The following is a 13603-nucleotide window of genomic DNA, read 5'->3' as shown; positions in this document are numbered from 1 at the left end:
CCAGCTTTACAATTAAGTGTTTGAGATTAGACGAAAAAATGTATGTACCAAAATACTAACTATTATTTCAAATTATAAATAGTACTAAACTTTGGCGGTGCTCCCATGGATTTTGTAGTTAACCTACAGACAACAGACAAGAGAAAGACAAAATAACCTTGTGTGGAAGCACTCATTAATTGGATATAGAAAAGAATGTGAAAGGAATATATGGTTGAGGAGGGGACCCCTTTGAGTCCTACCTCAAAAAGATTAAAAATTAACTTTTATTGATTATCTTATTAAAATTCGCTAGGGTGAACAAAAAGTAAATAATAGTATAACAATTGAATATATCTAGATTGCCGTTGTACCAAATATGGTTCTAGATGTAACAGGTGAAAATGTAGATATAATTATGGTATAATTGTTTAAAAGAAACAGTATATATGGGTCACAGACCAATCGGAATGTATGGTAAGCTTTGAGAAAACAAGAAGAAAGGATGAGATTGGATTTCCTGATAGGAAAAGGGCCCACAGCACCTAGTATTCCCTGGAGGTCTCCCATCCACGTACTGACCAGGCCATACCTGCTTAGCTTCCAAGATCGGACGTGATCGGGCGCATTCAGGATAGTATGGCGTGGGCCAATTGTATCAGGAATTAAAGTGTTTGTTGGGTTAATTTGAAAATTAAATGATCCACTAAGGGGTTCCAATCAATAGGACTGGTGTGATGATCACTTTATGACTGTGGATAAATAAATTGAAACCTGAAGGATGAATATAACTTAGGCACTAGGACCCAGAGGGAAAATATAGTTGAAATGTTATAGATTGCCACTTTGGGTGTCTCCACTATGGATGGACACTGGACTTGAATTGATTAATTCAGAGCAACGGTGTTGAGAGTATTTCTTGTCCCTATTTAGAAACGGTGGATGCAGTGTTGGAGGTTGCCACTTTGAGAGTGTCCACTGTAAATAGGCAATAAACTTAGATTGTGTTGCACAAAATTAATAACAAACGTTCTCTTTTCTCTATTTAGAGATAATTACAAATGATCATGCAATTCCTAATTGATGGTAACCGTGGGTACTGGATTTGTCGAGCCCCACAACATAAAGAGATATGTGTTCTGTTTTAATACTGACACAGTTCTTAAGATTTCTACCTCCTGTGTAGGTTTTGCATCCTGTAAACTTGCTGAAATGAATATAAAGTAGCAAACATTATATACGAGCAGCAAGAATTGTTGCCTTTGTCCCCATGTGGGAATAATGATAGCAATGTTGGTATTGGCAACTTACAATTTAAACCTTTATGAAAAAATGTAAAAAATGAAAAAAATGATGAAAAGAATTGAAAAAAATAGAAAAAAATGGAAAAAATGAAAAGGTATATAGAATATAAATGAAAGTCTTATTTTTCCATGTGCTTACAATATTATTCCTTGATTAGAAGTTAATAGGTTCATTCCTAAATACACATATGGAGCAGGCATTAGAGTAATTAGACCCAAATTGAAAGTCTGTAGCGCTACAGAAGTACAAATGTAGCATATACAGTTACCACTTCCGGAGATATAAGTGTCCCGGCAGCCGATCGGTGTAACCTGCTAGACGATGCTGACCGTGCTCCGAGGTCTGAGACCGTGCGGCCGCCCGTTCCGGAGAGGGCGAAGCCGCAGAGACGTCACTGTTTGGACGTCCTTGTTAACAAACAGTGACGTCTCTGCGGCTTCGCCCTCTCCGGAACGGGCGGCCGCACGGTCTCAGACCTCGGAGCACGGTCAGCATCGTCTAGCAGGTTACACCGATCAGCTGCCGGGACACTTATATCTCCGGAAGTGGTAACTGTATATGCTACATTTGTACTTCTGTAGCGCTACAGACTTTCAATTTGGGTCTAATTACTCTAATGCCTGCTCCATATGTGTATTTAGGAATGAACCTATTAACTTCTAATCAAGGAATAATATTGTAAGCACATGGAAAAATAAGACTTTCATTTATATTCTATATACCTTTTCATTTTTTCTATTTTTTTCAATTCTTTTCATAATTTTTTTCATTTTTTACATTTTTTCATAAAGTTTTAAATTGTAAGTTGCCAATACCAACATTGCTATCATTATTCCCACATGGGGACAAAGGCAACAATTCTTGCTGCTCGTATATAATGTTTGCTACTTTATATTCATTTCAGCAAGTTTACAGGATGCAAAACCTACACAGGAGGTAGAAATCTTAAGAACTGTGTCAGTATTAAAACAGAACACATATCTCTTTATGTTGTGGGGCTCGACAAATCCAGTACCCACGGTTACCATCAATTAGGAATTGCATGATCATTTGTAATTATCTCTAAATAGAGAAAAGAGAACGTTTGTTATTAATTTTGTGCAACACAATCTAAGTTTATTGCCTATTTACAGTGGACACTCTCAAAGTGGCAACCTCCAACACTGCATCCACCGTTTCTAAATAGGGACAAGAAATACTCTCAACACCGTTGCTCTGAATTAATCAATTCAAGTCCAGTGTCCATCCATAGTGGAGACACCCAAAGTGGCAATCTATAACATTTCAACTATATTTTCCCTCTGGGTCCTAGTGCCTAAGTTATATTCATCCTTCAGGTTTCAATTTATTTATCCATAGTCATTAAGTGATCATCACACCAGTCCTATTGATTGGAACCCCTTAGTGGATCATTTAATTTTCAAATTAACCCAACAAACACTTTAATTCCTGATACAATTGGCCCATGCCATACTATCCTGAATGCGCCCGATCACGTCCGGTCTTGGAAGCTAAGCAGGTATGGCCTGGTCAGTACGTGGATGGGAGACCTCCAGGGAATACTAGGTGCTGTGGGCCCTTTTCCTATCAGGAAATCCAATCTCATCCTTTCTTCTTGTTTTCTCAAAGCTTACCATACATTCCGATTGGTCTGTGACCCATATATACTGTTTCTTTTAAACAATTATACCATAATTATATCTACATTTTCACCTGTTACATCTAGAACCATATTTGGTACAACGGCAATCTAGATAAATTCAATTGTTATACTATTATTTACTTTTTGTTCACCCTAGCGAATTTTAATAAGATAATCAATAAAAGTTAATTTTTAATCTTTTTGAGGTAGGACTCAAAGGGGTCCCCTCCTCAACCATATATTCCTTTCACATTCTTTTCTATATCCAATTAATGAGTGCTTCCACACAAGGTTATTTTGTCTTTCTCTTGTCTGTTGTCTGCCACAGAATGTGCAAGCTGAATTGTACTACACATCCAACTAGCAATCGTCTGCTTAGAAGCAAGAGCACCCAGTTTGTTGGGTGCATACAGGATAACAGCAAATCAGTTTTCCTGACTCCAGCCGTCCTGGAAACCTATATTTTCAGGGCCCTGACAACATCTAGCAACTTGGAGTCCTCCAAGTCCCTAGTAGCCGCAGGTACCACAATAAGCTGGTTCAGGTGAAACACTGACACCACCTTAGGGAGAAACTGGGGACGAGTCCGCAGCTCTGCCCTGTCCGAATGGACAATCAGATATGGGCTTTTGTGAGACAAAACCGCCAATTCTGACACTCGCCTGGCCGAGGCCAGGGCCAACAGCATGGTCACTTTCCATGTGAGATATTTCAAATCCACAGATTTGAGCGGTTTAAACCAATGTGATTTGAGGAATCCCAGAACTACATTGAGATCCCACAGTGCCACTGGAGGCACAAAAGGGGGTTGTATATGCAGTACTCCCTTGACGAATGTCTGGACTTCAGGAACTGAAGCCAATTCTTTCTGGAAGAAAATCGACAGGGCCGAAATTTGAACCTTAATGGACCCCAATTTGAGGCCCATAGACACTCCTGTTTGCAGGAAATGCAGGAATCGACCGAGTTGAAATTTCTTCGTGGGGCCTTCCTGGCCTCACACCACGCAACATATTTTCGCCACATCTGGTGATAATGTTGTGCGGTCACCTCCTTCCTGGCTTTGACCAGGGTAAGAATGACCTCTTCCGGAATGCCTTTTTCCCTTAGGATCCGGCGTTCAACCGCCATGCCATCAAACGCAGCCGCGGTAAGTCTTGGAACAGACATGGTACTTGCTGAAGCAAGTCCCTTCTTAGCGGCAGAGGCCATGAGTCCTCTGTGAGCATCTCTTGAAGTTCCGGGTACCAAGTCCTTCTTGGCCAATCCGGAGCCACGAGTATAGTTCTTACTCCTCTTCGTCGTATAATTCTCAGTACCTTGAGTATGAGAAGCAGAGGAGGGAACACATACACCGACTGGTACACCCACGGTGTTACCAGAACGTCCACAGCTATTGCCTGAGGGTCTCTTGACCTGGCGCAATACCTGTCCAGTTTTTTGTTCAGGCGGGACGCCATCATGTCCACCTTTGGTCTTTCCCAACGGTTCACAATCATGTGGAAGACTTCCCGATGAAGTCCCCACTCTCCCGGGTGGAGGTCGTGCCTGCTGAGGAAGTCTGCTTCCCAGTTGTCCACTCCCGGAATGAACACTGCTGACAGTGCTATCACATGATTTTCCGCCCAGCGAAGAATCCTTGCAGTTTCTGCCATTGCCCTCCTGCTTCTTGTGCCAGGGCGACTGCCGTGGGCGACTGCCGTGATGTTGTCCCACTGGATCAATACCGGCTGACCTTGAAGCAGAGGTCTTGCTAAGCTTAGAGCATTGTAAATTGCCCTTAGCTCCAGTATATTTATGTGGAGAGAAGTCTCCAGACTTGATCACACTCCCTGGAAATTTTTTCCCTGTGTGACTGCTCCCCAGCCTCTCAGGCTGGCATCCGTGGTTACCAGGACCCAGTCCTGAATGCCGAATCTGCGGCCCTTTAGTAGATGAGCACTCTGCAGCCACCACAGAAGAGACACCCTTGTCCTTGGAGACAGGGTTATCCGCTGATGCATCTGAAGATGCGATCCGGACCATTTTTCCAGCAGATCCCACTGAAAAGTTCTTGCGTGAAATCTGCCGAATGGAATCGCTTCGTAAGAAGCCACCATTTTTCCCAGGACCCTTGTGCAATGATGCACTGACACTTTTCCTGGTTTTAGGAGGTTCCTGACTAGCTCGGATAACTCCCTGGCTTTCTCCTCCGGGAGAAACACCTTTTTCTGGACTGTGTCCAGAATCATCCCTAGGAACAGCAGACGTGTCGTCGGAAACAGCTGCGATTTTGGAATATTTAGAATCCACCCGTGCTGTCGTAGAACTACTTGAGATAGTGCTACTCCGACCTCCAACTGTTCTCTGGACCTTGCCCTTATCAGGAGATCGTCCAAGTAAGGGATAATTAAGACGCCTTTTCTTTGAAGAAGAATCATCATTTCGGCCATTACCTTGGTAAAGACCCGGGGTGCCGTGGACAATCCAAACGGCAGCGTCTGAAACTGATAGTGACAGTTCTGTACCACGAACCTGAGGTACCCTTGGTGAGAAGGGCAATTTGGGACATGGAGGTAAGCATCCTTGATGTCCAGGGACACCATCTAGTCCCCTTCTTCCTGGTTCGCTATCACTGCTCTGAGTGACTCCATCTTGATTTGAACCTTTGTATGTAAGTGTTCAAAGATTTCAGATTTAGAATAGGTCTCACCGAGCCGTCTGGCTTCAGTACCACAATATAGTGTGGAATAATACCCCATTCCTTGTTGTAGGAGGGGTACTTTGATTATCACCTGCTGGGAATACAGCTTGTGAATTGTTTCCAATACTGCCTCCCTGTCGGAGGGAGACGTTGGTAAAGCAGACTTCAGGAGCCTGCGAGGGGGAGACGTCTCGAATTTCCAATCTGTACCCCTGGGATACTACTTGTAGGATCCAGGGGTCCACTTGCGAGTGAGCCCACTACGCGCTGAAACTCTTGAGACGACCCCCCACCGCACCTGAGTCCGCTTGTACGGCCCCAGCGTCATGCTGAGGACTTGGCAGAAGCGGTGGAGGGCTTCTGTTCCTGGGAATGGGCTGCCTGCTGCAGTCTTCTTCCCTTTCCTCTATCCCTGGGCAGATATGACTGGCCTTTTGCCCGCTTGCCCTTATGGGGACGAAAGGACTGAGGCTGAAAAGACGGTGTCTTTTTCTGCTGAGATGTGACTTGGGGTAAAAAAGGTGGATTTTCCAGCTGTTGCCGTGGCCACCAGGTCCGATGGACCGACCCCAAATAACTCCTCCCCTTTATACGGCAATACTTCCATGTGCCGTTTGGAATCTGCATCACCTGACCACTGACGTGTCCATAAACATCTTCTGGCAGATATGGACATCGCACTTACTCTTGATGCCAGAGTGCAAATATCCCTCTGTGCATCTCGCATATATAGAAATGCATCCTTTAAATGCTCTATAGTCAATAAAATACTGTCCCTGTCAAGGGTATCAATATTTTCAGTCAGGGAATCCGACCAAGCCACCCCAGCGCTGCACATCCAGGTTGAGGCAATCGCTGGTCGCAGTATAACACCAGTATGTGTGTATATACTTTTTAGGATATTTTCCAGCCTCCTATCAGCTGGCTCCTTGAGGGCGGCCGTATCTGGAGACGGTAACGCCACTTGTTTTGATAAGCGTGTGAGCGCCTTATCCACCCTAAGGGGTGTTTCTATCGGGGGAAACCCACGCATCATCACACACTTCATTTAATTTATCTGATTCAGGAAAAACTACAGGTAGTTTATTCACACCCCACATAATACCCTTTTTTATGGTACTTGTAGTATCAGAAATATGTAACACCTCCTTCATTGCCCTTAACATGTAACGTGTGGCCCTAATGGAAAATACGTTTGTTTCTTCACCGTCGACACTGGAGTCAGTGTCCGTGTCTGTGTCGACCGACTGAGGTAAATGGGCGTTTTAAAGCCCCTGACGGTGTTTGAGACGCCTGGACAGGTACTAATTGGTTTGCCGGCCGTCTCATGTCGTCAACCGACCTTGCAGCGTGTTGACATTATCACGTAATTCCCTAAATAAGCCATCCATTCCGGTGTCGACTCCCTAGAGAGTGACATCACCATTACAGGCAATTGCTCCGCCTCCTCACCAACATCGTCCTCATACATGTCGACACACACGTACCGACACACAGCACACACACAGGGAATGCTCTGATAGAGGACAGGACCCCACTAGCCCTTTGGGGAGACAGAGGGAGAGTTTGCCAGTACACACCAAAACACTATAATTATACAGGGACAACCTTATATAAGTGTTTTCCCTTATAGCATCTTAATATGTAATAATATCGCCAAATAAGTGCCCCCCCTCTCTGTTTTAACCCTGTTTCTGTAGTGCAGTGCAGGGGAGAGCCTGGGAGCCTTCCCACCAGCAGTTCTGTGAGGGAAAATGGCGCTGTGTGCTGAGGAGAATAGGCCCCGGCCCCTTTTCGGCGGGCTTCTTCTCCCGTTTTTCTGACAACCTGGCAGGGGTTAAATACATCCATATAGCCCCAGAGGCTATATGTGATGTATTTTTTGCCAGCATAGGTACTTTCATTGCTGCCCAGGGCGCCCCCCCCCAGCGCCCTGCACCCTCAGTGACCGTTGGTGTGAAGTGTGCTGAGAGCAATGGCGCACAGCTGCAGTGCTGTGCGCTACCTCATGAAGACTGAGAAGTCTTCAGCCGCCAATTTCTGGACCTCTTCTCTCTTCAGCATCTGCAAGGGGGTCGGCGGCGCGGCTCCGGTGACCCATCCAGGCTGTACCTGTGATCGTCCCTGAGCTAGTGTCCAGTAGCCTAAGAAGCCAATCCATCCTGCACGCAGGTGAGTTCACTTCTTCTCCCCTAAGTCCCTCGTTGCAGTGAGCCTGTTGCCAGCAGGACTCACTGAAAATAAAAAACCTAATAAAAACTTTTACTCTAAGCAGCTCTTTAGGAGAGCCACCTAGATTGCACCCTTCTCGGCCGGGCACAAAAACCTAACTGAGGCTTGGAGGAGGGTCATAGGGGGAGGAGCCAGTGCACACCACCTGATCCTAAAGCTTTTACTTTTGTGCCCTGTCTCCTGCGGAGCCGCTAATCCCCATGGTCCTGACGGAGTCCCCAGCATCCACTTAGGACGTCAGAGAAATAGCAGTAAGGTGTCTCTGTATATATATCTGGCCAAGTGCAGTACACGTGGCCAGTACTGTGAAATGTGATCCCAAATTCCCACTAACACCCCTGCGCCTCCGGTGGAGTAGAGATGTAGTACTGGAACGTTCTGGAATCACAGCAGGAAAACATAGGAAGCATGGTTAAAATGGCTGCCATGCTATGCTTACACATATAATCCTAGTGCTGGTTACAACTTCACTGATTATAACCCTGCAAATATCTCTGCAACCTAGCATCTGCTGCTGCAGTATTTCTTATGCTTATTGCCCCCTTTATTGGCCCCCCTCCTTGTGTAATGGCTGCCTGCTCTTACCGATTTAAAGCAGCGGCAGTGTGGAGCTCCAGCGGGTATCCCCGAGCGCTGTGAGACCGTTAAGCAGCGTGTCAACTAGCGGTGGGACCCAGAGCAGTAGCGGCGGCCGGCTCCGTGAGCGGTAGAGCTGCGGCGGCCGGCGCCCTCAGAGCGGCAGAGGAGCGGCGGCCGGAGGCATTAGCTGTGGCCGTCGCCAGGCGGCTGTAGTGGTAGCTGTGGCCGTTGCCAGGCGGCTGAGTGGGGATATCAGCGGCGGGAGCGGGTTGCTAAGTGGAGCGCGGCGAGCGACTAAGTGCAGAGAGCAGCGCTAACAATATCCCCACACCTCGGGGCGGCAGCGGGAGCTGACCGCCCCGTTCACATACCTGTATCCTGCAGTTTGTGAAGAGGCTCCGACGGGGCTTCTGAACAAGCGCCGGCCAGCCTGTGCAGGAGGCTGTCTGTGTGGCTGTGAGGGAGCTCTTTCAGAGAGGCCCGACACGCCCCTGCTGCTATCAGCAGCTGCACTATCCCTGACCCTGCCTTTTGGAAGGGGGAAAGGGATGTGTAAAATAGTAAAAATAAAAATCAAATAAAAAAGAAAAATAAAATTCTTCAATAGTAAACGTGACCTGAGTCACAGAGCTGTTACTACTTCGAGCACAGAAAAAACACTGAGAGGTACTCGGGGATATGGAGGGGTGGAGTGTTCTAAATTTAAATATTCAGTGCTGTTCCTACGGAAGCCCGTCCATATCCCAAGAGTACTCCAGTGACCCCTAGTGGATGATAAAGAAAGACCCTGCAGCTTCAAATTAGGAGACTTCGTCTGGTTGTCTACCAAGAATTTGAAGTTGAGACAGCCATCTCATAAGTAAGGCCCCCGGTTCATCTGCCCTTATAAGATCACCAGGGTAATCAATCCGGTGGCATTTCAGTTAGACCTGCCCCGTTCTTTGGGTATCAATAAAACATTTCATTGTTCCCTTTTAAACGGGCGATTAGTAATCCTTCTTCCAGTGGAAGACCTTCTCCTCTTCTGATACGTGGCCAGAAGGAGTTTGTTGTTGAAAGGATTCTTGACTCCAAGATGGTTCGGGGTCGGCTGTCATTTTTGGTGCACTGGAAGGGGTATGGCCCGGAGGAGCGGTCGTGGGTGCGCAGTTGTGATCTTCATGCCCCCAGACTGATACGCTCTTTCTTCTTGCAGTTCCCCGATAAACCCGGTGGTAGGGGTTCTTTGACCCCTCGTCAGAGGGGGGGTACTGTTAGGGTCTCCTGCCCTGTGCTGCCACGTCGTCATGGCAACCGGGAGACAAGTGCTAGCGGAGTAACCTGAGCGCAGCTGATACTCCGGTTCGGGTCTTTTGCTGTGCAGTGGTTACAGGCTCTGTGCACGGCAGGGGATCCGGTGCTGGTTTTTGTGCTCACAGTCTGTGAGGTCTGAGTGGGGCTTGGACAGCACCTGCTTTATAAGGCCTCTTCTCATGTTAAGCAGATGCTGCTGAATCTTTGTTGGTTAGTCAGTTCCTGAAAGTTAGCCAGTACTGTGTAGCTTTGTATTTATTGTTGCTTACTGCAAATAGGCCTGGGGATTTGGTACTACACTCTGTCAATCCAGACCTAGCAGTAAGACTGGAGTCAGTCATTTAACCTGCTGGGGTTCTTTTGCTACTCTGTGAACTTAGCAGGTTTGCGGCTGTATTCTCAGACTGCCTGCCTAAATACTGTCTCACTGTGCAAGGTGTTCAGGTATTCAGTTTAGTGGCAGTAAGCTGAACCTGTGCACTGCAAGTGAGGATTAGGATTGTGGAGACTCTCCTTGTGTCTATCATTCCATCTCTGATCAAGGAGTTTACTGCCACACCCGTTGGTAACCCTTTAGGGTTTTGCTGTTGCCCTTAGCAACAGCATTTCGGGTTATCTACGTATTAAAACACAACATCTTGCTTTTTCATCTGAGCATTCCTAATAATAGGGAGACACCCAGTTTCTTAGCCTATGGGCTTCTCTGTTCACTTTGTGTTTATTTTGTTACCCTATCACCTTCTGTGTACGTAATGTCATATTCCCCAGTCTGTCTGTGAGTTCATTTGTTTTGCATCCCTATCCGTTCAGACACCAGTACATTCCTGCAGGCACTGGTGTCCATAACAGTTCAGACACCAGTACATTCCTGCAGGCACTGGTGTGCATAACAGTTCAGACACCAGTACATTCCTGCAGGCACTGGTGTGCATAACACCCAGACACATCCCCTGGTGTTACTGTATAATTCCCCATTCCCAGCAGTCACCTCTCCAGTCGTCACCCACACACGTCCCCTGATGTTACTGTATAATGTCCCATTCCCGGCAGTCACCTCTCCAGTCATCACCCACACACGTCCCCTGATGTTACTGTATAATGTCCCATTCCCAGCAGTCACCTCTCCAGTCATCAGCCAGACACATCCCCTGATGTTACTGTATAATGCCCCATTCCCAGCAGTCACCTCTCCAGTCATCACCCAGACACATCCCCTGGTGTTACTGTATAATGCCCCATTCCCAACAGTCACCTCTCCAGTCATCTCCCAGAGACATCCCCTGGTGTTACTGTATAATGCCCCATTCCCAGCAGTCACCTCTCCAGTCATCACCCAGACATATCCCCTGGTGTTACTGTATAATGTCCCATTCCCAGCAGTCACCTCTCCAGTCAACACCCAGACACATTCCCTGGTGTTACTGTATAATGCCCCATTACCAGCAGGCACCTCTGCAGTCATCATCCAGACACATACCCTGGTGTTACTGAATAATGCCCCATTCCCAGCAGTCACCTCTCCAGTCATCACCCAGACACGTCCCTGGTATCCCTGTATAATGCCCCATTCCCAGCAGTCACCTCTCCAGTCATCACCCAGACACGTCCCCTGGTGTTACTGTATAATGTCCCATTCCCGGCAGTCACCTCTCCAGTCATCACCCAGACACGTCCCCTGGTGTTACTGTATAATGTCCCATTCCCAACAGTCACCTCTCCAGGCATCACCCAGACACATCCCCTGGTGTTACTGTATAATGTCCCAATTCCCAGCAGTCACCTCTCCAGTCATCACCCACACACGTCCCCTGGTATCCCTGTATAATGCTTCTTTCCCAGCAGTCACCTCTCCAGTCATCACCCAGACACATTCCCTGGTGTTACTGTATAATACCCCATTCCCAGCGGTTACCTCTCCAGTCATCACCCAGACACATCCCCTGGTGTTACTGTATAATGCTCCATTCCCAGCAGTCACCTCTCCAGTCATCACCCAGACACGTCCCCTGGTATCCCTGTATAATGCTTCTTTCCCAGCAGTCACCTCTCCAGTCATCACCCAGACACATTCCCTGGTGTTACTGTATAATACCCCATTCCCAGCGGTTACCTCTCCAGTCATCACCCAGACACATCCCCTGGTGTTACTGTATAATGCCCCATTCCCAGCAGTCACCTCTCCAGTCATCACCCAGACACATCCCCTGGTGTTACTGTATAATGCCCCATTCCCAGCAGTCACCTCTCCAGTCAGTAGCTGAATGATCTTGTGGGTGAGTTCCAGGATCTTCTGGTCATTGTGCCTCTTATGTATCACTGAGTGAGGTGGAGGCACCGTGATGAATCTTTGGGTCCTGCTCAGTCCTCCTGACCCACAGGGACAGCTGCTGGCTGTCTCACACTCACTGGACGTCTTCTTCAATACTGTGTAACCCTGTGTATTGGGGAAACACTAATATCATTACAACTACTTCCAGGTCCCCTCACCTATCCCACCCTGTCCTCCTTCTGTCCCTCATCTTATCCCCCCCCTCCACCTGCCGCCTGGACCCCCTTCCCTCCCGTCTTCTCCGCTCCCTCTCCCACCTTGCTCACCTCTTTAACCTATCGCTCTCTACTGGCATCTTCCCCTCAAAATTCAAACATGCTCTGGTCTCACCAATCCTAAAAAAACCCAACCTTGACCCTTCATCCCCCACTAACTACCGCCCCATCTCTCTTCTCACTTTTGCCTCTAAATTACTTGAACGACTGGTCTACAGCCGTCTCACAAGCTACCTCTCCGACAACTCCATCCTCGATGCAATACAATCTGGCTTTCACCCACTCCACTCCACTGAAACTGCCCTGGTGAAACTTACCAATGACCTGCTTTTGGCCAAATCCAGGGGCCACTACTCTCTGCTTATCCTTCTGGAACTCTCTGCTGCCTTTGACACCGTGGATCATCTTCTCCTCCTCCGCACACTCCAAAACGCTGGCCTCTAGCACTGTCCTTGACTGGTTTTCTTACCTTACTAACCGCTCCTTCTCTGTGTCTGCCTCCGGCACCACCTCACACCCTTCCATCCTTCCTGTTGGTGTCCCTCAGGGTTCTGTCCTTGGCCCCCTTCTGTTCTCCCTGTGCACCTCTTCTCTGAGTGCGCTCATTAACTCCTTTGGCCTTCAATACCACCTCTACGCTGATGACACACAACTCTACCTCTCATCTCCTGATCTGTCCCCCTCTGTCCTCTCTCAGGTTTCCAACTGCCTCTCAGCAATCTCCTCCTGGATGTCTGAGCGCTCTCTGAAGCTCAACATGGACAAAACTGAACTCATTATCATTCCCCCGTCCAGAGTAACACCTCCGACCAATATCTTTATCATTGTGGACAACACCACCATCTCCCCCGTTCCCCAACTCCGCTGCTTGGGCGGCACTCTTGACTCCTCCCTCTTCTTTGCACCCCACATCCAATCTCTGAAACAATCCTGTCGGTTCCAGCTACGCAAAACATTGCTCATATCAGGCCACTTCTCTCAAAGAGTGCATCTAAACTTATCATCCATTCACTGGTCACCTCACGACTCGACTACTGCAATGTTCTCTCTGGTCTCGCTTGCTCCCCACCAATCTGTCCTGAACTCCACAGCTAGGCTAATCTTCCTCTCCCGCCGCTCCACATCTGCCACTCCCCTTCAACAAAATCTACACTGGCTCCAATTCCCACACAAAATTCTCTTCAAACTCCTCATCCTCACATACAAGGCCATCTCTAATTCCACTGCTACTTACATCTCCAACCTCCTCTCCCTTCATACTCCCTCCCGCCCCCTATGCTCGACCAATGACCTTCGCCTCTCCACCGCATTGGTCACTACTTCCCATGCCTGAGATCTAGACTATG

At 47.6% G+C, this 13603-nt stretch overlaps 1 protein-coding gene and 2 pseudogenes across 2 annotated transcripts in view; 1 reads left to right on the top strand and 2 right to left on the bottom strand.

Moving 5' to 3' along the window:
* The window catches only part of LOC135057000 (oocyte zinc finger protein XlCOF7.1-like), an 83702-nt gene that overhangs the window by 62075 nt on the left and 8024 nt on the right, over positions 1-13603 (bottom strand). For both annotated transcript variants that reach the window (XM_063962853.1, XM_063962854.1), the window contains exon 3: positions 11956-12147. In XM_063962853.1, the coding sequence (XP_063818923.1) occupies positions 11956-12147 (192 nt within the window). The remainder of the gene's footprint in view (positions 1-11955; positions 12148-13603) is intronic.
* LOC134896847 (5S ribosomal RNA) lies at positions 513-629 on the bottom strand (annotated as a pseudogene).
* LOC134897902 (5S ribosomal RNA) lies at positions 2746-2862 on the top strand (annotated as a pseudogene).

The sequence above is a fragment of the Pseudophryne corroboree genome, chromosome 3, assembly GCF_028390025.1.
Source record: "Pseudophryne corroboree isolate aPseCor3 chromosome 3, aPseCor3.hap2, whole genome shotgun sequence".
Classification (NCBI taxonomy): domain Eukaryota; kingdom Metazoa; phylum Chordata; class Amphibia; order Anura; family Myobatrachidae; genus Pseudophryne; species Pseudophryne corroboree.
The sequence above is the reverse complement of the archived record's forward strand: the minus strand, read 5'-3'. Positions and strand labels throughout refer to the sequence as shown.